This window comes from Rhinopithecus bieti, unplaced genomic scaffold, assembly GCF_001698545.2.
Source record: "Rhinopithecus bieti isolate Rb0 unplaced genomic scaffold, ASM169854v2 scaffold_11941, whole genome shotgun sequence".
Taxonomy (NCBI): Eukaryota; Metazoa; Chordata; class Mammalia; order Primates; family Cercopithecidae; genus Rhinopithecus; species Rhinopithecus bieti.
In genome coordinates this window covers 872,852-897,485 of record NW_016807068.1, presented here as the reverse complement: position 1 = coordinate 897,485, position 24,634 = coordinate 872,852, and the positions used below count along the sequence as shown (strand labels likewise).

Here is a 24,634-nt window from a genome sequence, read left to right as displayed (position 1 = left end):
CCCTGCTTCAGCTCTCGCTGGTCAGGCTGCAGCAGCTGACCAGCACCGATTGTCCGGCACTCCCTAGTGAGATGACCCCAGTACCTCAGTTGAAAATGCAGAAATCACCGGTCTTCTGTGTCGCTCGCGCTGGGAGTTGGAGACTGGAGCTGTTCCTATTCGGCCATCTTGCTCCGCCCCCATGAAATTTCATTATACTTGCATAAAAAGCAGGGGGAGGTTTGTCAATTCTAGAACTTAATATGCAGTACAGGTATATCTAGCCTGAGTACTACAATACCAGATGAGAGCATATACCAAAAGTTTCTAAGAGACTAGTTTTATTAGCACAGTAACGAAAAACAATTACAGAATTTGGAGGGAGTGAGGCAGTAGAGTGTGGTTAGGACATGTGTTCCGGAACTAAACTCCTGGCATTTGAATTCAAACTCTGCCACTCACCTGGAGGTGACCCTAGGTAAGTTACTTTACCTATCTATGCCTCAGTTTCTGCATATCTCAAGTGAAGATGATAAGAGTACCAATTACAAATAATCAAATGAATTAATATTTCTAAAGTGTTTGAACAGTGCCTGACAAAGGGAGAGGACCTTCTAATTCTGGTCAGTTGTTTAGGAGGGAGTTAAAAGGAGAGGAATTAGGAGCATCTGACACTGTATGTCACTTAAAGAAGCTGGTGGTAAAGGAAGGCAAAACATTGGACTGCGCTTTTAGGAAAGAGTAGAGACAGTCAAGCACAGGTGTTTGTGTGTGTTGGTTTCCCAAGACAAGGGAAGCTTCCACATATCTGAAAGTGGATGGAAAGGAGCCAGTGGTCAGGAAGTTGGAAGAGGGAGGGGATAGCTATGGGAGCGGGATGACCTGTAACAAGGACTCAAGTAATCAGAGGTGAAGAGAGGGAATTCTAGGATAGTTTTCTCTTTGTTCCTTCAAAATCTAGCTAGCTTTATGCCATGTTACAAATCTGGCCTTGAAATTCTGAAGGTGACAGCACAGACCATCATAGTCCTCAGTTATTCAGGACCAAGCAGTGTGGATGGGGATAAATTAGTGAGCTGGTATGTGAGCAGAGTGGTGGGTGAGCAGAGATAACTATTAACGACATGATGGAAAGTAGCTATAACCCTGTGGTACAGCTGGGTCATTCTGGAAGGAATGTTGCAGACAAACTAGCACAGTGTTCAGCCCACAGAGGCAACATGGCTCTGTGAATACAGGCATCAGGCATCCTCAGCTAAACCATAAACAGCCACAGAGTCCACAAATGAGCCATAGCAGAAGGCCAAACAAATGAGCTATGCTTGTGTAGTCTCCATTTGGTGTCTGTGGCATCCGCATTCACACATCAATCATCTTTCAGAATTGCCATAGGAAAACAATTTAGCCCAAGAGTTAAATTCAAATTGGAAGGTCAACACCGACCCTTCCTCCAAGTACACTGATAAATAGTCTGTACCACCTTAAGTGAATTATTTTAAAATATCCTGTAACACACTTTAGTAAGTAAAGCTGTCTAAATTGAAATCTTTGGGCTCTCACATCCAGAGGGAGGATAAACTTTGCTGGCAGACTGGATATCCTATATACTTGGAAATTTGGGAAGAACGCAGCAGAGCTGTAAGTTTAGTTGGAACAAGAACAAGATTTATTTCAGGCAGGAAGATCCTAGGCAGCATGAAGGAAAATCTTTATGGCTGCAAGAGCTGATATCTCTAAGAGAGGCTCATTAGTACCTGCTCATTCTTATACTTTCAGGACAGGCCATATTTGGTGTGAATGAAGATTAGGGTATTAAAGGGTTTAAGCATGAAATGAAATTAAAGGCAAAGGGGTTTGGCATCACCTGACATATGGTAGTCTTTATCTTTTAGAAATGGGAAACTTTCAAAGATATTTATGATTTGCCAAGATTTGCCTTGGAAACAATATGAAGGACATGTTAAGGAGAAGGAAAACTTGGGTCAGAAACAGTAGTACCAAGGCTATTAGTAGATCAAATCATATATAATCTCCAATATACAACAATTTTTTAAAATGGAATTTATTTTTTGGAGCAGTCCATAGCAGAATTGAGAAGTATGGAGATTTTTCACAGACCCCCTGTCCCCACATATGCATAGCTTCCTCCATTATCAATGTCCCCTACCAGAGTGGTATATTTATTGCAGTTGATGAATCTACAGTGACACAGCATTATTACCCAAAGTCCATAGTTTACATTAGGGTTCACTGTTGCTATTGTACATTCCATGGGTTTGGAAAAATGTATAATGACACGCCCACTATTATGGAATCATAGATTAGTTTCAGAGCCCTTAAAATCCTCTGTGCTCCACAGAGAGTGCCTCTAGGGAAACATATGCTTCAGAACTCTTGGCTCTTCACAAATTACCTTGCAGTGCTTCTTTTAGGTTTTTTTTTTTTTTTTTTTTTTAATCTCCTGCTATTTGCATTGTACAGGTATGTGATATCGAAATTCCTACAGCTGTAGTCTGCTTCTAAAGTTTAGCCAACAAATAATTCAAGCCCAAGGGCATTTCCTTAGTTAAAGCAGGGCTCTAAATAAGAACCAAGCAGCATAAAAGCAGGAAGAGGAACCTAGTGGTCAGCTAAGGTGAGAACTTATCCTAACCAGATCGTTCCTTAGCAGATGGAGAATCTTCTCACATAGGAGTACAAAGGGGGCTTTGAAAGTCTTGCAGAAAATTTTAGAAAACCCCAAAACCTGTTTTCCTTTCTCCTCCAAGTCTGACCACTCTTCCAGAACCATAAAATTTCTGTGTGAATTCCCACTAAACTTTTTCTGTTTGCTGTGGAATAGGTATTGGTCAAAGTGTAACTTTTGCTGCAAAGAAGACATGGCATTTTATGATTCTTCACACAGCACCGCCTACCTAAAACAGAAATCATCCATTAGCTTAACACAGTTAAGAATTGGAAAACTATATGTCTGTCTAGACAGCTTGTATAATGCCATGCCACTTAAGATGGTCATGTTGCTTAAGATAATCTTAATTAAATTTTTGAGAGATAAAATAAAACCTTAGGAAGCCAATTTAAAAGACTGAAGAAGCATTGGATTTTATTTCTTTCTCCTTTCTCTTCAAACAAATTTTATGAGGAATTAATTTTATTCTGTCTTTTTCTTAAAGACAATTGCTGAGAAATTTATATAAAAAAAAGGAATCGTTTTTCGGCTGTAACATCCAATGAATTTAGGAGATGTGTAACATGGAGAATGCTGTTGAGGGATGGGCCTCAGGATTGGCTGTGCAGCATTGTCCATTCAGGCCACAAATGCCTATCCACCATGATTTCTGTGCCAGGCACTGTGGTAGCTGCTGGAGACTCAGTGGTAAGCAAAACCAGGCATGGTTCCTGCTCTCATGAAGCTTATAGCTTAGGTACAATGACACATAGTCAATAAATAATCACACACATAACTATACATTTCATACAACACGAGTTCCTGAAAGAAAAAAATAGTAGCTGTCGTATAGTGGGGGACCAGTCCTAGTCAACAGGATGTTCTCCAAGGAAGTGATTCTCCAAGTTGAGATCTATCAGATGAGTAGAAGTTAGCCAGGTGATGAAGAAATGGAAGCATACTCCAGGCAGAAGAAAGTGCAAGTACAAAGGCCCTGAGGTATAAAGGAGGATGACACTGTTCTTAATGTTCGAAGATGGCTGGTATAGCCTGAGCACAGAAGACCAAAAAGGCAAAAAGTTTGAAAAGAGACTGAAGTTGTGTCCTGAGGCCAGATAAAACAGCCTTTGATGTCATGTTAAGAATTCTAGTCTTTATCCCAGAGCAATGGGAAATCATGAAAAATAATCAACTAGAGGGTGGTTGAATTAGATTTGTCTTCACTAGTCACTTGAGGTCAATGAGTTCTTATTCAGTGTTTAACAAGTGCTACGATAACTTCCCCAGTCATATCAGACATGGTCTCGGCTCGCAAGTGGTATTTGTTGTCTAAGTGTTGGAGGAAATAAGTGTGAGTCAAAGCTTGGAAGTAGAAATGAGATGGTCCTAGGAAGGTAATATCTAAAACATCCTTATTCATCATAGCCAAAGTGACTTTGATATGCACGTTTTGGTTTTGCTTTTCTTTCAAAATACTCAAAGAAGTGTGCTGTGAAATCCTCTGTCTGTTCACAGATCAGGTACCACACAAACAACTATGCATCCAGCTCCACCTCCTTACCCTGCCAGTGTTCCTCAACCTTGATGTGGAGTGACCATTTGGAAAGGTGAGATTTAGAAACTGCCGGGATTTACAGCATAGCCTCCTCCCATCTCTCTGTTCTAATCTGAGTTCATGCTACAAAGGCAGACTATCTCTGAGAATTAAAATGCAAATTAAACATATACGTCTGATTAAGAGTACTAGATTCCTTAGAGGAATTGTTGTTTTTAAAACTCTGCTTAAGTTTCCTCCGACCAAGAGGTTTTTGAAACTGGCTCGAGTCTGATCTTGTGATTGATCAAGTCTCTTGCCATGAAAGAATCTGCAAGTCACTGATTTTTTCATAGTAAGGATAGTTTCCAGGAGTATGTTAAGGCTAAGCTACTCCTATTTTAATTAGGTATCAGAATCCAGCTTGTTCGCCATATGGCTCATATGGCTAGCACGCTCTTAGTTGAACTTTTGATTAGATCTATTTTGAATAAAACATGTACTTCAATGAATGAATACTCTAAAAGGCAGAAGAACTTAATCCCAAATGTCGTGTATCAAATTTCGAGCTTTAGCTTCCTCCCTCAAGCACCTCTTTTTAATATTTCTATTAGTGGCTAATTGAGTGGAAAGTCTGCTGGGTATTACAGCATTGTGTGATTTTTTTTGTTTGTTTTAAGAAAGACTGTGAAAAGGTTTATTGTTGCAGAGATAGCACACTTGACTTATCAAATGGGTTGAACTCTTCATTTTAGTGAAAAGGCGTGCTCATGTTATTTTATTCTCTGGGTAATGTCAGGTACAGTAACTTCTTTGCTTAGTACAAGTTGTTATAATGGATATGAACATTCAAGCAGCTCAGTTTCTTTAGACACTTATCCTCCCATGGTTGAGGGAACTGAGAGATAATTTCCTGTTTTTCAGAGGAAGAGATGACTGTGTTTTTTCAATAGAGATATATAGTGTGCCCCTTAGAAGATAAGAACAAGCTGGTTGATTCTGGAAAATAGCTTTAAAAGCATGAGTCCAATACAATTTTTACTCAACTCACATTTATAATCCTATATCCTTCCCCACATCTATCATCTATCTATCTAACTATCTATCTATCTACCTACCTACCTACCTACCTACCTACCTACCTACCTATCTACCTATCTATCATCTCTCTATCTACATGTATATAACACACACACACACATACATATGTGCATACTGGGTGCTGTTTTGCTATTAATAAAGATTCCCCTAGAAAACAAATGAGGGGAAATGAAGAAAAACACCTTGTTTCCATCTCTTTTTTGGTAGGTTCACTCTAATTCCATTTTTAATTTTTTTAAGTAAATCTGATTATACTTTTGCTCAGTTATAAAAATAAGCCCTGTTCTCTATGGAAACTTTGGAAAATGATGAAAATTAGAAAGAAAAGCAGCTTACTAAACTTTAGTCTCACTAGTCAGTAAAATTAAGTATCATGTTAGTGTATGTTTTCTATACTTTTTTTCCTACAGTTTTAAATTTTGTTTTACACACTTATGTTGATATTATGATATACATTTTTTTAATCTTGTTCTCATTTTATTTAGCATAAAATAAGCATTTCTCAGACTATTTGCAAATTATTTGTGAAGTCATTTTAATATTTATATAATAGCCTATCTAAATAATACACTATAGTTTAGTTAACCATATGGTCAATTTTGTGGTCAAATTTGCCACACTGATGAAAATATTACTATATCATTACCCAAGTACTGAAAGGCAGAGGTTTTAAAAAACTGTTTTTGTATATATATTTTACCATAAGGAGACTTTATGGAATAAGTAATATGTAACATTTAATATTCTTTAAAGATACATGTAGTCAGACTGTTTGCTAAAATAGAGAGATTTAAAATTTCATCGACCATGTGTGATAAAATTTGCTTTACTGTAATTGGCACTGTGTAATATCTAAAAAAAAATGAACAGAATACTTTATTTTTTATTTTTTATTTTTTTTTTTTTGAGACAGAGTCTCTCTCTGTCACCAGGCTGGAGTGCAGTGGCATGATCTCGGCTCACTGCAACCTCCGCCTCCCGGATTCAAGCAAATCTCCTGCCTCAGCCTCCCAAATAGCTAGAACTACGGGCACGCGCCACCATGCCGAGCTAATTTTTGTGTTAGTAGAGATGGGGTTTCACCATGTTGACCAGGATGGTCTTGGTCTCTTGACCTCATGATCCACTCACCTCGGCCTCCCAAACTGCTGGGATTACAGGCATGAGCCTCTGCGTCTGGCCTACTTTGATGTTTTAATAGGAAAATATTCTCTTTCCTGGCTATTTCAGCTTGTATTCTTCCTTATTTCTTTTTAGACTAGAGTTATATACCAATTGAAACTTATTTTTACAACAAGATTATTTGACCACTTATTGTGCCTACAATTGCTTTTTTAAAATAAAACACATGTAATTACTTCAACTGAGAATGTTTTAAATGTTTAAAGCAAACAAATTTATTACTTATATTTTACTCCTCACACCATACACAAAATTAAAAAAAAAAAATCCCCATCCATGCTTATTGCATCTTTCTCTCTCTATTCTAACAGACAATGAAAGAACGGAGTCGGACATTTTATTGCAATTCCTGCTTCCCTGAATTTGCGTATTTCTTCCCACCTGAGAAGGAGAATTATATATTTTGATTTGGATTATTTCTTCATTTTTATCTGTTTATTTTAATGATTGTTTTGTCGGTAATATCCATGGAGATCAACTTTATTATTATTATCCATGCCTCTGAATATTAGATTGGTTTCTTGAATGGGATTTTGAATATGCATTTAAGAAGTTGGGAAGAATTTCACAGATGATGATTGGAGGAAAAGTGATGAAAAGAAAGACCTGTGTTCCACGAGTTTTCTCCAGCTTCAAACCTTTACGTGAATCTTAACCAAAGTGGACATCTTTACATTTCATGACAGCTTGATTTTACAACATGAGTTTGAAAAATCAGTATAAGTTTACGATGGTGAAAAGTCAACATATTGAGAGCAATAATTCAATTAATAGGATATGAACTTAATGAGATATAAAAGCAAATGAGGGCAGGAGGGAATAGTGACAAAAATATTTGTCCCCAATTATGATTAATGTTTTAGAGATGTTGTGTCCTTGTGGACTTAGCATGGAACTAAAAGTTTCTGAGTTTCAATTCTGGTTGTGTGTCATTTAGTAACTCAGGAATCTGCTTAATTGTTATTTCTAAGCTTTTGACGACAAAGGAGTGATGCAGCTAAGGGCATCCTTGAAGGATCATAAAAAACAAATTTGAGATTGGATGATTAGCTGCACAGTTAGAGTGATAGAAAAATCCAGGCATGCCTTCTGATTCCCCACTATCAAGTCAGGATTTCTTAGTATTTCTTTGTGGGCAGCATATACAAAGGCAAAATTAATAAATAACATAGTTGTTGAATAACAAATTTTGTTACATTTTTATAAAACAAAATAATCTATTTTGTCTGTATTAAAATAAAAAACTTTGTGGACTTTTAAAAGATATATTTGAGTCGTCTAATAGTTTTCAAATGATATGCCGTTACCTGCTTTTAAATTCAAGCAGCCTTTCTTCTTGTCCTTTTTTTTCTCTTCCTCCCTTTCTTCTGTCACCTCGTTTACTTAATTCACCACGTATTTACTGAGTGTCTCCTCTGTAGGTACCAGGCTGAGGGCCATACTTCACCTATACGACATCTTGGGAAGCGATGAAAATATGGTATCACAAGTTTTGCCATAGGATCCTATGCTGTGACTACATATCATTTCTGCCAACTATAGAGTCCTTCTTAAACAGCAGAACCAGTTGTGAATTAACTATAAAAACCATAACTACTTTCTTCCAAATCTATATTTAAAATGGTTTTAACTAGCACAAAACTGATGCTCTACACAATCCCTTTACTTAAGTTTAAATTGAGTGAATTTTACTGAGTACATAGTATTTGCCAACATCAGAAGAATGTCCATTCTTTTGTTACCTCTGTCTGTTCCTCATTCATCTGTGTGATTAGCTGTCATCTATTCACTGTTTTATTTTTACAAAAGATGGTACAGTTTATAGAGGGCTTAACCAATTTTTCATAACTAATATAAGTAAGAATTCAAATTCAGGTTCAAGTTTTTAAAATTCCAGGTATACTGTTCCTTCTTACAACACAATGGAATGAAAGATTTGCTGCAATTATATTCTGTTTACGAGACAAAGTGATGTGGTAACAGAAGTATGAGTTTTGGAATCAAACTTGGATTTAAATCTAGCTGTGCCACTCACAAGCTCTGTGACTCTGAGAAAGTTAATTAGTTTCATTGCATCTCAGTAAATTAATCTATAAATTGAAGATAATAGTACTTACCTATAGGGTAATTGTAATAACGTGCATAAAATGAGTGTTACATGATAGACCCTCAGAAAGTATTTACTATGATTGATTCTTTACTCAGACTTATTTCTACCTATTTAATATGAATCTCAGTTTCAACTATAAACTGGCTTCCTGACTGTGTGGGTTTAAATGTCATGAACGGAATCAACTCCAACCATCCTTTGGATGCTATTCTTGTTTATAAGACGTCATGATAATTTTTGTCCATGCAAAACCTACCCACCTCCCACATGTTCAGATCTCACCTTGTCCTTAGGCCTTGAATACTTTAAGTATTTTTGTTTTTTACTTACCTCTGTCTGCAACTTTGAAGTTACGTAGTACCCACTTTGACTATTGTATTGTACTATTCCTTAAATATGTCCATTGTATATGTCTCTTTCCATGTGACAAAACTGTAATTCATGGTGGACAGGATTCGTTTCTTAATTTTTTCCATAAGTCTCTTGGCACTAGTGTAGTATTTAACACCTAGAAAGATGTTAATAATTAAGTAAATTGTCAGCAAAGGTAACATGTATAAGATTAACATAAGTGAACATGATAGCTTTTTGTTTTTATGTTATTGTTCATGTTATTAGTTGTTGTCATTTCACGTTAAACTTTCCTGGTTTAAAAATGTCTACATCCAGAGAGAATAATCACAAGAAGTGTTTTTTGTTTGTCTGTTTGTTTTTAAGACAGAGTCTTACTCTGTACCCCAGGTTGGAGTGCAATGGCATGATCTCGGGTCACTGCAACCTTGGTCTCCCCAGTCCAAGCAATTCTCCTGCCTCAACCTCCTGAGTAGCTGGGATTATAGACACCCACCACCACTCCCAGCTAATTTTTGTATTTTTAGTGGAGACGGGGTTTCACCATGTTGGCCAGGCTGGTCTCGAACCCCTAACCTTAAGTGATCCACTCACCTCAACCCCCCAAAGTGCTGGGATTACAGGTGTGAGCCACCATGCCCAGCCCACATGAAGTTTTATATAACATGTTTATTAAAGGTTTTTTTTTTTTTGTTAAAGTAATAAGTAATAAAATAATTAGAAAAGTTAGAAAAATAATGACTATTTGACAAAGATATTTCTTATACAATGAGAAATTATCTTTGTCCAATTAGTTTAAAATCTAATGTAGAGAAACTATATATCTATATATACATATCAGTATATGTGTATATATATATGATACTTTAAAAAATAGACTTTAGTTTTTAGAGTAGTTTTAGTTTCACAGCAAAACTGAGCAGGTACAGAGAACATTTTTGTTTACAATCTGCACAGATGTATCCATTGTGTACTAAATTCACTGAAAATAATGTCATGCTACATGTGTACTCAAATACTCTGGGTTGTAATTCAGCAACCTAGACTTGGTTTTTAACACCAACTTGGTTTTTAACAAGTACCGTCATCTTCATTTTCAATAAACACAAATTCTCATCATTATGTAACAAGGTTATAATGAAGATAGAACTAACCCTCAAAATAAAGTAAGATCCTTAAGAACTTTGCCCCCAAAAAAGTTACTTGTGAAGAACTGATGCTTGATCTCCAGTTTTATTGTAATTATAGTAACTACTATAAAGCTCTGTGGGATACATATGTGAAACAAACATACAACATTAATATGCTTTAAGTGAGCTATGTAGACCTGAGTCCTGACTATACATATAATATATTCCATGTACTTTAAAACTTACAGCTTTTGCATTAGAAGAAATGAACAGCTGCCTACTCCAGCCCCCATCATATTGCAGCATTAGTGCTTTCATTCAGCATCAGTGCAACCCAGCATAAAAGAAAACAAACAAACAAATAAAATAAAAAACTCAGCTGTGCTGTTCCCAAGAGAGGTTGGACCAGGGTAATGTAAAGAGGCGTGCCAAGTCATGCCAAGATCTATTAGCCAGGAATAGGTAAGAGAACAGAGAATATTGTGTTTAGAAGGGCTTTGGCTTCCGTCAGAAGGTATATTTATCTAAGTTCTCCCAAGGAGGGAAGAGAAAAGTAGAGTCATTATCTTTTACATAATAAAATACATCCACAGAATATATGAAAATTCAGGCAGTGTTAGCTTGGGTCTGTGTTTTTAGTATCTATAAGAATAATTTTCAAAATTAAACAAATAATGAAATAAAAGTTATAAGGAAATCAGATAAACTAAGAGAAAAGTTTTCAACATCCTTAGTAATTGGAAGCACATTTCAAAGAAATCTGTTCTTAAGATAATTGTCACTATGCAGGTATCTTAAGGATCTGTATAAAATATACACTTCTCATTATATTTTAGTTATGACTACGGAAGTGTTTAATTGTCATCTTAAAATATCTGTCCTCATATTTTCATTAATACAGGCTTTTACTATTTTATTAATTCAAAATATTTCTAGGCTCATCCTAGATTTTCTACAGCTTTATTTTCATTTTCTGAATTTTTTTTACTTTAAAATAGTGTATACAATAAATATTTTAAAACTTCTGTATTTTTATTTAAATACTCAACCACATTGTAAGCTATTGTGGCCAGGACTTAAAGCACCTACAGAGAACCTATAGAGTCTAGCACAGTCAGTACTAAGCACATAGAAATTGCTCAATAAAAATGTGATGAATAGTCTCGGTGGACCAGACTGTAATATAAACGAATGATGCCTAAGACAAGTAGGTGATATTACACTGTGAGTAATGGTGGCATTTAGTTGGCAGCTGATTCTCTATTTACATTTCTTTTTTGATATGATGCCATTTTGGTCAGTCTTTAAATTTAAGTAGTACAAGGATGTCTTTTTTTAGACTTCTTGAAGAAAACAGCTGTATTTTTTTTTAACATGGCATGACTGCTGTTAAGAAAAGCTGTAAATTAGTTCAATCATTGTGGAAGACAGTATAGAGATTCCTCAAGGATCTAGAACCAGAAATACCACTTGTCCCAGTAATCCTATTACTGGGTATATACCCCCCAAAATAGAAATCATTCTACTATAAAGACACATGAACATGTATGATTATTGCAGCACTATTTAAAATAGCAAAGACATGGAACCAACACAAATGCCCATCAGTGATAGACTGGATAAAGAAAATGTGGTACATATACACCACGGAATACTATGCAGTCATAAAAGGGAATGAGATCATGTCCTTTGCAGGGACATGAATGAAGCTGGAAGCCATCAACCTCAGCAAACTAACACAGGAACAGAAAACCAAACACCACGTTTTCACTCATAGGAACAGAAAACCAAACACCACATGTTCTCACTCGTAAGTGGGAGCTGAACATTGAGAACACATGGACACAGAGAGGGGAACAACATACACCAGGGACTGTTGGGGAGTCAAGGGTGAGGGGAGAGAACTTAGAGGACGGGTCAATAGGTGCAGCAAATCACCATGGCACATGTACACCTATGTAACAAACCTGCACATTCTATGCATGTATTCTGTTTTTTTTTTTAAGAAGAAATAAAGAGCAAAATGTAAACAATGGAAAAAATAGACAAATATAAGCCTGCATATTAAATAACTGTTTTCTTTATATTCATTTTTTAGAATTTTTCATTTCTATAGGTTTTGGGGGATCAAGTGTTATTTGGTTACATGAGAAAGTTCTTTAGTGGTGATTCGTGAGATTTTGGTGCACCCATCATCTGAGCAGTATACACTGAAATAACTTATTTTAGCCAGCTATCTAATTTCTTACCTTGGCAGAGGAGCTGAATTTTAACTTTACACCTACAGGCAGATGAAGGTATTGCAGAAGATATATAGCCTGTACAATAAAATAAACATAATTTGCACACATGAGAACAGGAGAAAATATTTTATTACTTCTTTGAGCAAAGTATAGTTTTCTTTTTACAGAAATAAGTACACCAGGGCCTTAGTAAATGAAGAACAGTTTTCAGTTTATTTCCAGATAAAAGTTGGTGATTGCTAATTGTGGCTTTAATCAGTTTATTGATTTAACCTAAAACTCAAATGCTAAATCTCTTTGGATGCATTGGAATCCCATAAGAAATATTTATGGAGCATTACTTTGAGAAAGTAGCAAAAAATAAATTCCAAGTACATATCAAAAACCTGAGAACTTAAGTAGCAAGCTCTGAAATCCTATGGTCCTGGAAGAGCAGAAGAAAATACACACTAAACCACAGAACAATGAAAAATACAGGATAAAGCAAAAGTAAAGCAGAGAGGAATGTAAATTTGTCACAAAACTGGACAAAGGAGAATTTAGTAAGAGGTGCTCCATAAACACTTGCTGCTTGTTGTGGTGGTGGGAGGAAGATGCTGCTGCTTGGTGGTGTTGGTAAAGAATAAGACATAGGTATTCAAGTAAAATTAGCTAAATGTCGTACCAAGTATAGAGGGAATGGGGAAAAGATAGTAATATAGTCTTAAAGAAACTTTTGAAAAAGTAAGAAAAATACAGGATTGAGTTAATCTCCTTTCTCTGTATCTAATCATCCTGTAAGTTCCATTAGTTCTACAAGTATTTCTCAATTCTGCCCCTCCGTTTTCGCTGGCATGGTCTACATCTAGGTCTCCACCATTTCCCGTCTGCATTGCTTCAGTAACAGGTGTCTTGCTTCTGATCTTGGCCCCTCCATCCATTTTCCACACCTGCTGCCAGAGTTATATTTTGTTAATAAAATGAAAATCTGTTTTATTTTCTTTTTTAAACATCTTTAATATTTTCCTGTGAGTTTCAGGATAAAGTTAGAACAACCAAATTTAGTCCACAGAGCTTTCTACAACCTAGTCCCTGCAAGGCTCTGATTTTTTTTTTACATCCACCTGCCTTTACAGCAATGCCTACCTGCTCTCTCATGTCTCTGTGCTTTGCATATGCTGTTCCGTCTACATTGGATACTCCCTTCTCCCTTTCTCTATGTGACTAACCCTCACTCATCTTTCATATTTTAACAGAAGTACCACTTCTTTCAAGAAACTTCCTTCCTTTAGAAAATATTTGTCTGTGTTTCATTTGTTGGTTTATTTGTCCATCTTCTTTGCTATTGAAGATGGGAACCATATTTCTCACTTCCACGTCTAGTGTGTCTATTACAGTGTATGGCATAGAGCAGGTACAAACAAATTCTTGCTGGAGAAAGAAAGAACGGAAAGAAGATATGCAAAAATCAACTATGAAAGTTTGAGCAAAAATAATAATTCAAGATAATTCAAGACTGAAACCATCCTTTTGTTACTTAAAACCAGTAATTAGTCACATTTTCTGAATGATCACTAGATATCGTTTGGCTGTGTCCCCACCCAAATCTCATCTTGAATTGTAGCTCCCATAATTCCCACCTGTCACGGGAGGGACCCACTGGGAAGTAATTGAATCATGGGAGTGGGTCTTTCCTGTCTGTTCTCCTGATAGTGAATACATCTCACAAGATCTGATGGTTTTACAAAGGGGAGTTCACCTGCACATGCTGTCTTTCCTGCTGCCATGTAAGACATGACTTTGCTCCTCATTCACCTCCCACCATGATTGTGAGGCCTCCCCAGTTATGTAGAGCTGTGAGGCAATTGAACCTCTTTCCTTTATAGGTTGCCCATTTTAGCTATTTTTTGTTGGCAGCATGGGAACAGACTGATACAGTAAATTGAGTGTTGCCATAAAGGGCACCTGAGAATGTGGAAACAACTTTGGAACTGGGTGATAGGTGGAGGTTGAAACAGTGTGCAGGGCTCAGAAGATAGGAAAATGTGGGAAAATTTGGAACTTTCTAGAGAATTGGAGGGCTCAGAGGACAGAAAGATGTGGGAAAGTTTGGAACTTCCTAGAGAATTGTTGAAAGGCTTTGGCCAAAATGCTGGCAGTGATGTGGACAATAAAGTCCAGGCTGACATGGTCTCAGATGGAGATAAGGAACTTGTTGGGAACTGGAACAAAGGTGACTCTTTATGTGCTTTAGCAAAGAGACTGGTGGCTTTTAGCCTCTGCCCTAGATATATATGGAACTTTGAACTTGAGAGAGATGCTTTGGGATATCTGGTGGAAGAAATTTCTAGGTAGCAAAACGTTCAAGAGGAAGTGAAGCATTAAAGTTTGAAAAATTTGCAGACTGCCCATGCAATGGAAAAGAAAAACCCATTTTCTGGGGAGAAATTCAAGCCTGCCACAGAAATTTGCATAAGTAATCAGGAGCCCAACGTGAATCACCAAGACAATGGAGAAAATGTCTCCAAGGCATGTTGGAGACCTTCCTGGCAGCCCCTCCATTGCAGGCCTGAAGGATTAGGAGGGAAAAATGGATTCCTGGACCCCCCCTGCTGTGTGCAGCCTAGGGGCTTGGTGCTCTGCAGCTGCTCCAGCCATGGCTAGAGGGAGCCAAGGTACCATTCAGGCAGTGGCTTCGGAGCGTGCTGGCCCTGGGCCTTGGCAGCTTCCACATGATTTTGGGCTTGCAGGTGCACAGAGGCCAGGAATTGAAGTTGGGGCGCCTCTTCCTGGATTTCAGAGGATGTGTGCAGATGCCTGGATATCCAGAGATTTGCTGCAGGGTCAGGGCCCTTGTGGAGAGCCTCTACTAAGGCAGTAAGGAGGGGAGATGTGAGGTTGGAACCCCCAGGCAGAGTCTCCACTGAGACACTGGCTAGTAGAGTCATGGGAGGAGGGCTGCCATCCTGCAGACCCCAGAATGTGTATGTGCCAAAGGCTTGTGTGGTGTGCCTGGAGAAACCTCAGATACTAAATGCCAGCCCATGAAATCAGTCAGGAGGGGGGCTGTACCCTGCAAAACCAGAGACGTAGAGCTGTCCCAGATTATGAGAACCCACCCCTTGCATCAGGGTGACCTGGATGTGAGACACGGAGTCAAAGGAGATCATTTTGGAGCTTTAAGATTTGACTGTCTCACTGAAATTCAGACTTGCATGGGGCCTGTAGCCCCTTCGTTTTGGTCAATTTCTCCCATTTGGAATAGCTGTATTTACCAAACGCCTGTACCTCTATTGTATCTAGGAAGTAACTAACTTGGTTTTGATTTTACAGGCTCCTAGGCACAAGGGACTTGCCTTGTCTCAGATGAAACTTTCGACTGCAGACTTTTGAGTTAATGCTGAAATGAGTTAAGATTTTGGGAAAGTGTTGGGAAGGCATGATTGGTTTTGAAATGTGAGGGCATAGATTTAGGAGGGGTCAAGAGTGGAATGATATGATTTGGCTGTGTCCCCACCCAAATCTCATCTTGAGTTGTAGCTCCCATATTTCCCACGTATTGTGGGAGGGACCTGAGGTAATTGAATCATGCGGGCAGGTCTTTCCTGTTCTGTTCTCATGATAGTGAATAAGTTTCATGAGATCTGATGGTTTTATAAAGGGGAGTTCCCTTGCACCCACTCTCTTGCCTGCCACCATGTAAGACATGATTTTTCTCCTCATTCACCTTCCACCATGAAGTGTGAGGTTCCCCAGACATATGGAACTATGAGTCAATTGAACCTCTTTTTTTTTCATAGATTGCCCAGTCTCAGGTATGTCTTTGTTGGCAGTGAGGGAACAGACTAACACACTGCCCAGTTGATGGCTTTCCTGTAACAGACAGACTAATTTTACATTTAGAATCAAAGCATGCAGAGTCCTGTTGAGATAGCAAACAAAACTAAGGATGAGTATTACAACCTTTTCTTACTTGGTAGAATTTAAACACAATCTTGGAAGCTCCAGGAAAAATAACAAATGAAAATGTTGCTCTCAAATCTGACCCTGCATTTCTTCAAAAGTAGAATAGAGTCATCTTGGAGGAGCAGCTCAGGCTTGTAAGTTGGGTAGCTGTGGGTTTGAACCCTGACTGATACTAGGCAGTTGTATAATCTTCAAGACTCTATATCTGATCTTGTTTAGCCTCGGTTTTCTTATTTGTAAAACAGAGTAACATCTACTTGCAGTGCTGCTGCAAAAATTAGAGCTAAAGTGTGTCAGGTCCCTATTTTTAGAATCATTACAAATCCCCAGAAGGCAAAGATGGTCCAAAGAAAGCCATTTACAGGATGCCTCAACTTTGAGTTTGTGGCTGGAATTTGGATCTAAGAGATAGGAATTATGTGTCCTCAAAAGCAGCAGATGGGCATGATAGGGCTCTAAGCAATTTTACTACAACCCTTTTGGAAATCTCTAATTGTTCTCTAAAGAGTTAACTTCAGTTATCATTAGCCATCTGCTGAACCAATGGGATTTCCTCTGCAAGTGCCAGCAAGAATATTCCGGCCAGATAAAGAGAAAATGCTTTTGAAATAAAACTTGTAGAGCATAACTCACACGTAAATACTTTCAAAGTTAAGAGGAAACAGCCTGAGGCTAGAGCCACCATTAATATTCAGAATGCATAAAATATGCATGTTATATGCTAAGAAAGAGTGAAACGTAAGCAGAGAGTTACCAGTGAAGGCTACATCATCTGAGTGTGTTTCAGAGTGACCTCTGGACAACACCATGCTACCAGGGCCAGTGGGATTAAGGAAGACTATCTCCCAAGGCACCTGTTCATAAAAAGAAAAAACAGGGTACTGTGGTCAGCCAATGGGATCAGGAAATTCAAGGTACAGAACCTAGCACTTGTACTACCCTTAGCTCATCACATAGCTACTGCCATATTGCAGAATTCATTGGAACCAAGTGGAAAAATGACAGATGCTAAAAGAAGGGAATTTATAGAGATCTGGTGTAGCATTTTCCAGACTCGCCTAATCATATTAATCATGCAGGGATTGTTGAAACAGAAAATTCTAAGCGTTTCCCTGGAGGTTGAGTCAGAAAGTCTGGCATGGGGCCGAGGATTTTGCATTTTTTAAACCTTCCAGGTGATTCTTCTCATCAGGCAGGTTTGAAATTGATATAGTCCAGTGGTTCTTAAAGTATTGCCCCCAGATCAGCAGCATCAGCGTTACCTGGGAACTTGTTAAAAATGCAAGCTATTGGGACCCCACTCCAGACCTATGAATTAGGGACAGCAATCTGTGTTTTTGAAGCCCTCTGGTGATTATCATACCTACTAAAGTTTGAGATCTACATTTGTCAAATGTGGCCCAGAGAGCTGGAAGTGGGGAGTGTAGCCGCTGATTAGGAAATTCTCCTGGCCCAAATTCTCCTAGGACTAAGAAGGTCATGACTTAAATCCAGATACTAACTGTTGCTTTTCCCTTGACTTCATTATCTCTTTTTCTATTTTCTAAGGAGCAGTTTAATTGTGTGGCTCTTTTTAAATTTCCCGCTGATCAAGGCCAATCCCCTTTCTCCTTGATAGCAAGGATTCTTTATTATTTTCCTCCTTGATCCTCTTGCTTTTTTTGCTCCCATCTTGACGACATCAGTAGAATGACATTGGTAGTATGGCTGAGGCTCGCATTTCTGTCAAATGTGTTTTAATACTGGAATGTATCCAGAGATCTGCTATAATATTTTTTAATCGGAAGTTTTAGCAGATCTTGTCCTCCTTACGAAGCCTCATCTTTTTTTCACATTTTGGAAGGGCAAGACAATGCTTAAAGATGTTATCAATTTTAAAAATGGCCCTCATTTTGAAGGTTAGATTCTGGCATCAATGATATGCAAATATTCCCACTCAGTGTACAAAAGCAGAAATAAAAAGGGAGTCACTAATCAGCTAATGAGACAATTTTCTGGCACAACTGTGAAGAAATTGTATTAGTGTTAATTTCTTATGGTTGCCACCATGAAATACCATATGCTGAGTGGTTTAAGCAACAGAAATAAAGTACCTCACAGTTCTGGAGGCCAGAAGTCCAGGATCAAAGTGTTGGCACTGTTGGTTTCTTCCATGAGCTGTGAGGGAAAAACACGTTCCATCCCTTTCTTATAGCTTCTGGTGGTTTGCTAGCAAGCTTTGGAGTTTCTTGGCTTGTATATGCATACCCATCTATGTCTTTAGGTTCACGAAGTGTCCTCCCTGAGTGTGTGTGTTCCCACTTTTTAAAGAACACCAATCATATTGATTTAGGGGCCCATCCTACCTCATCTTAACTAATTATATCTACAATGACCTTATTTTCAAATAAGGTCACATTAGGTACTAGGAATTAGGACTTCAATATATGAATTTGAAAGGGGTGACAAAATCAACTCATAACAAGAAGGGTTGGTGGAGGGAGAAAACCAAGTCTAAACTCCAAAATCCTAAAGACCTGACATGATGTTGTCTGTGGGACTTAAAGTGTTTAAAAATTGAATAAAAATCTCAATGACACATGTCGGCCCTGGCTATGATTAAGAAATCTATAAAACATAGATGAAAAAAATTGAAGAGGGGCTGGGCTTGGTGGCTCATGCCTGTAATCCCAGCACTTTGGGAGGCTGAGGCGGGTGTATCATTTGAGGTCAGGAGTTCAAAACCAAGCTGGCCAATATGGTGAAACCCTGTCTCTACTAAAAATACAAAAATTAGTCAAGCATGGTGGTGGGTGCCTGTAATCACAGCTACTCGGGAGACTGAGGCAGGAGAATCGTTTGCGTCCGGGAGGTGGAGGTTGCAATGAGCCGAGATCTTGCCACTGCACTCCAGCAGTCTGGGCGATGGAGTGAGACTCCATCTAAAAAAAGAAGAAAAAAAAAAAAATTGAAGAGGACACAAATAAATTGAAAGATATTCTCTGTTCATGGATTGGAAAAATTAATCATTAAAATTTCCATATTACCCCAATCTGCAGATTCAATGCAATTCTTATCAAAATACTAGTGACATTCCTTACAGAAATAGAAAGAACGATTTTAAAATGTATATGGAACCACAGAAGACCCAGACAGCCACAGCAATTCTGAGCAAAACAGACAAAGCTGGATGCATCACACTGTCTGACTTCAAAATCTACTACAAAGCTCTAGTAACCAACACAGAATAATACTGGCATAAAAATGGACACATAGACCAATGGAAAAGAAAACTAAGAAATAAATCCATGCATTTACAGCCAACTGATTTTTGACAAAGATGCCAAGAACACACATTGGGGAAAGGAAAATCTCTTCAATAAATGGTGCTGAAAAAACTGGATAGCCATATGCAGCAGCATGAAACTAGATCCCCATCTCTCACAATATACAAAAATCAACTCTAAACAGATTAAAGACTTAAACATAAGATCCAAGCTATGAAACTACTATGCAAAAGATAGAGGAAATGCTTCTTGAGTTTGAGCTGGGAAAGGATTTTTTGAATAAAACTTCAAAAGCACTGGCAAAAAAAGCTAAAATAGACAAATAAGATCACATAAAATTAAAAAGCTCCTGTACAGCAAAGGAAATAATCAATGAAGTGAAAAGAAAATCTACAGAAAGAGAAATATTTGCAAACTATGCATCTGTTAATAAATTAATATCCAGATTGTATATAAAACTCAAACAACTCAACAGCCAAAAACCAAAAAATCAGGTAAAAAATGGCAAAAGACCTGAATAGACATTTTTTCACAAGAATGCATACAAATAACCAACAGATATATTAAAAAATGCAAAACTTCACTAATCACCTGAGGAATGCACATCAAAACCACAATGATATCACCTCACCGCAGTTAAAATAGCTTTTTTCAAAAAGACAAACAATGCTGGCAGAGAAAAGAGAAATCTTACACATGATTGGCAGAAATATAAGGTAATACAGTCATTATGGAAAACTGTATAAAGGTTCCTTTAAAAACTGGAAATAGACTACATTTGGCATATATCAAAGAAAATGAAATCAGTGTGTTGATGATATATCTGCACACTCATGTTTATTATAGTGCTATTCACAGTAGTCAAGATACGGAATGAACCTAGATGATCATCTACAGATGAATGGATTAAAAAGAGTTACACACACATACACACACACACACACACACACACATAAAATAGAATACTATTTAACCATAACACAGAGTGAAATACTGTCATTTGAAGCAATGCAGATGAACCTGGGGGACATTATATTAAGTGAAATAAGCTAGACACAGAAAGACAAACACTGCATAATCTCACTCATGAGAAATCTAAAAGCATTGATTTCAAAGAAATAGAGAGTAAAATAGTGGCTACCAAAGGCTGGAAGTAGCGGCAACAAAAGGTTGGTCAACTGCTACAACGTTAAATTATACAGGAAGAATAAGTTTTGGTGTTGTATTACACAATATGGTGACTATAGAAAATAACATTGTACTACATATTCAAGATAGCTAGAAGATTTTGAAGGTTGTCACCACAAAGAAATATCTAAAATGATGGATATAATAACTACTCCAATTTTATCATTACACTATGTATATGTGCCTCGAAACATCACATTGTATCCCAAAAATATGTAATATTATTGTATCAATTATAAATTTAAAAATAAATTTTAAAAAGGAAGAGAATTCGAGTGGTCAGATTTCTGACCTTGTATTATCTGGAAGATTTCCCTGCAAAAAATAAATAGTACAAAGTTTTTAAAGCACATGGTGGGAAAAATATTTATGTTGTACATAACAGATTTTAAATGATCAAATTAAATGAAAGTGAAATTGCTCTATTTATATTGGAGAGGATGAAATGTTGTAGGAATGCCTGCAGTTACGTTATCAACTCAGGCTGACTTCACTGCTTTGAATAGTCAAAATTTTCCCTGGTAGTTTCCAAATCAGAGCAATATACTCATTTAGGGGTTGAAGTTTGAAAGGAAATCAGATGACACCCATTTAAAAGATGATTAAGGTTTACATAATTCTTTGGACAAGGGGACATTCGAACAGATGTGTGATGTTACTACTGAAAATAGAGGGTAATGGTTGTCTCACTGTTGCCTTCTTGACTCTAACTTTCTTATTTGGGGATTTTAATTTACTTTTCTGTCCTGTACACAGACAAACCTTCAAAAGAGTATAACAAACAGCTTTACTTCTATTATTATTATTATTATTATTATTATTAAGACAGGGCCTTGTTCTGCCACCTAGGCTGGAGTGCTGTGGCAAGATCTCAGCTCACAGCAACCTCCGACTCTCCAGCTCAAGCAATTCTCCTGCCTCGACCTCCCAAGTAGCTGGGATTACAGTCATGGGCCACAACACCTGGCTAATTTTTGTATTTTTTACTTAAGATGGGGTTTCACCATGTTGGCCAGGCTGTTCTCGAACCCCTGGCCTCAAGTGATCTGCCCACTTCCGCTTCCCAAAGTGTTGGGATTACAGGTGTGAGTCACCACGCCAGGCCTATATTTACTAATAAAAGTTTCATCTTGAGTTTGGGTCAACTGCCTCTGCTGGTCTCTTGACTCCATAGTCCAGTTGTTGGCACCAATTCATCTCGGTGCTTTGGAAGCCTGTAAAGGCTGTTCATGATCATTCAGAACACTCTTCAGTGTTGTTTTTAATGCATGTACTGTTAGTCTTATCCTGACCTTTACATTGTGCCAGTAAAATTCCATTGATTGTACTTTTTCATTTCATCACTGTATTTGTGTACCCACGTCCCACTTTTAAAGGAAAATCATGGTTGAAAGACATGTGCTTGTGTTCTAAGAAGTGATGCAACTGTTTTTGGGGAAAAAAATGGAACTTTAAGCATATTTCTAAAGTTCTTTTTGTATCAACACTTCTTGCTGTGTTTTCCCAGTCGCAGTGGTATTTGACAAACACCCAGCTGACAGTAATCTGGTACACAGCTGAACAAATTTTCTTAAAATGGTCCCCCCAAAAGGCTAATTATAAATATAAATGCCTGTAATTACTTAGATTACCTGTCTGTATACAAATTATTGTAGGATATATAGAGGGAACTGCATTTGTATGATCCACTCAACAACATTCACGATATCCTGTAATGAGTTCACACTTCAACTTCACTCAGACTTCACAATTATACAAGAAATTAACTCTCTCATGGTGGAGATAGTTGCCCAAACCTGTAGTGGCTCTCCTCTACAGTGAAGCTGGAAATAGCTACCTGAGATGCCATAGACAGCCAAAGTCCAGTTAAGATCAATCCTAGACTGGGCGTTGAAAAATTTCTTTAGGTCTTTCAGTTTACATTAGGCATCTGGTTGGTCATCTTAAAAAAAAATGTATGATTGTGCATAGTGATGGGATTAGTGGCCCTAGAATATATTTTTGTAACAATTCCACCCTTGAATGAATGATAAAATCAAATAGGGCCAAATATATTTCAAGCAAGAAGTTCTGCTTTAAGAACTAATGACCAATTTCTAGTGATATTATTAGAAGTGTTATAAAATGTTTTTTATTTCCTGTATTTCTATTGGGGAAAGAGGACAAGAGCAGGATGGATAATTCCAAGTGCTTCCAATCTCTACTAATGGAACAATATCAGATCATGCGGGAAGGAAGATGTCTCCATCTGATTTTAGCATTGTTTTTCTTAGCAGGATTTTTACCCTCTCTCCCTTCCTCCTTGCCTTCCTTCCCTTCTTCCTTTCCTCCGTCTTTCTTCTCTGTCTCTCACTTTCTCGCTTTGAATACTTACCAAGTGAATAAAATCCACTTGATTGTGCATTACCTGAGATAACTATCAGGTTATTTCTAGAATGATGAGAATCTATCTGATGCAAGGAGAAAAGGGAAGTAAACTTTTTTAAAGTTTACAATCTATAAGTGCTTTATATCCACTGTGTCACGTAGTAGCCAACACCTTTCTATGAGATTGCTATTATAAACTTTCATTTCAGAGATAAGAAGCTTGAGGCTCATCTCTAAATTATGGCTTAATTAACTTACTTCCTCTAGGCCTATAGATTTATGTGGTGGTATTAGAATTCAAATCCAGGTTTGTCTGGCTATAAATTCTGTATTTCCATTGTAAGTTTCAAAGCATTTTCATTGTTTACAACTGACTGCAAATATCTTGATGTTAGAAATTTGTTAGCCATAAGAAAATAATTATAGTTTCTTAAAGAAATGATGAGACTAAAAGCTTTCTTCGGGGGCCGGGCGCGGTGGCTCAAGCCTGTAATCCCAGCACTTTGGGAGGCCGAGGCGGGCGGATCACGAGGCCAGGAGATCGAGACCATCCTGGCTAACACGGTGAAACCCCGTCTCTACTAAAAAAATACAAAAAACTAGCCGGGCGAGGTGGCGGGCGCCTGTAGTCCCAGCTACTCGGGAGACTGAGGCAGGAGAATGGCGTAAACCCGGGAGGCGGAGTTTGCAGTGAGCTGAGATCTGGCCACTGCACCCCAGCCTGGGTGACAGAGCAGACCCCCGTCCAAAAAAAAAAAAAAAAAAAAAGCTTTCTTCTCTAGTCTTTTCTTTTTTCATGTAGGTAGAAGATTACAATTCTTGAAACTGTGGGTAATTATTTTTAGCCAGAAAACGGTAGGCAATATAGAAATACCTTACTTTAATTTCATTTTCAATATAATTTGTAGTTTTCTTTTAACATGTCATTGTTTTTTCTTCCTTTATAGTTGTTAAATGTAGAAAACAGAATTTAAAATTCCCAACTATATAATAAAAAAAGAAATATTTATATTACATGAGAGCAAAATGCCATCAAGAGACACTATTGAATTTGCTTTCTCACACAGAGAAAACTGTAATAGTGAAAGGGGAAAAATGGATATTAGACTTAATATCAGAGGTACTGGTTTTGGAATATAGACTCTTCCAGTTATCTTATAAGTGAATTTGGGTAAACGTTTTAAAACCTTTAAGCTTCAGTTCCATCATCTACGACAAAGGTCTTAATGCAGATTTGCAGGATTGCTGTGAGGATTAATATGAGAAGACTATGTTAAGACTGTCTGAACATTTTTAAGAGTAATGTAGACATACAGCACTAGTACTTCCAGTCCCCACTCCTGACCCCATGGAACATCCTGCCTAACTACGATGGTAGTCTTTCCAGCAGATCTGGACAGCTTTACGAAATGAAGCCTCATAAAAATCTTTTATAAAGACTGCCCCAACAGACCTGCCTAGGTTAGTGGACCTAACAAGTGGACACAATTAAGCTAGATGGATCATCTAGGCTAGCCTGTGTTCAGGTGAGAGATATCCACTGCCTTTTTCCACCTAAGGCCTAAAATAA

General features: G+C 37.6%; 1 protein-coding gene across 5 annotated transcripts in view; it reads left to right on the top strand.

Annotated features, from left to right (window-relative positions):
* The window catches only part of PTGER3 (prostaglandin E receptor 3), a 226,982-nt gene that overhangs the window by 75,298 nt on the left and 127,050 nt on the right, over nt 1-24,634 (top strand). The window contains exons 3-4 of one of the 5 annotated variants that reach the window (XM_017880092.1): nt 4,163-4,254; nt 6,776-7,729. The exons of the other annotated variants lie outside the window; for them this stretch is intronic. Coding sequence (XP_017735581.1) covers nt 4,163-4,254; nt 6,776-6,782 — 99 coding nt within the window. The 3' untranslated portion in view covers nt 6,783-7,729. Of the gene's footprint in view, nt 1-4,162; nt 4,255-6,775; nt 7,730-24,634 lie in introns of those variants that run through there. 5 annotated transcript variants of the gene reach the window in all.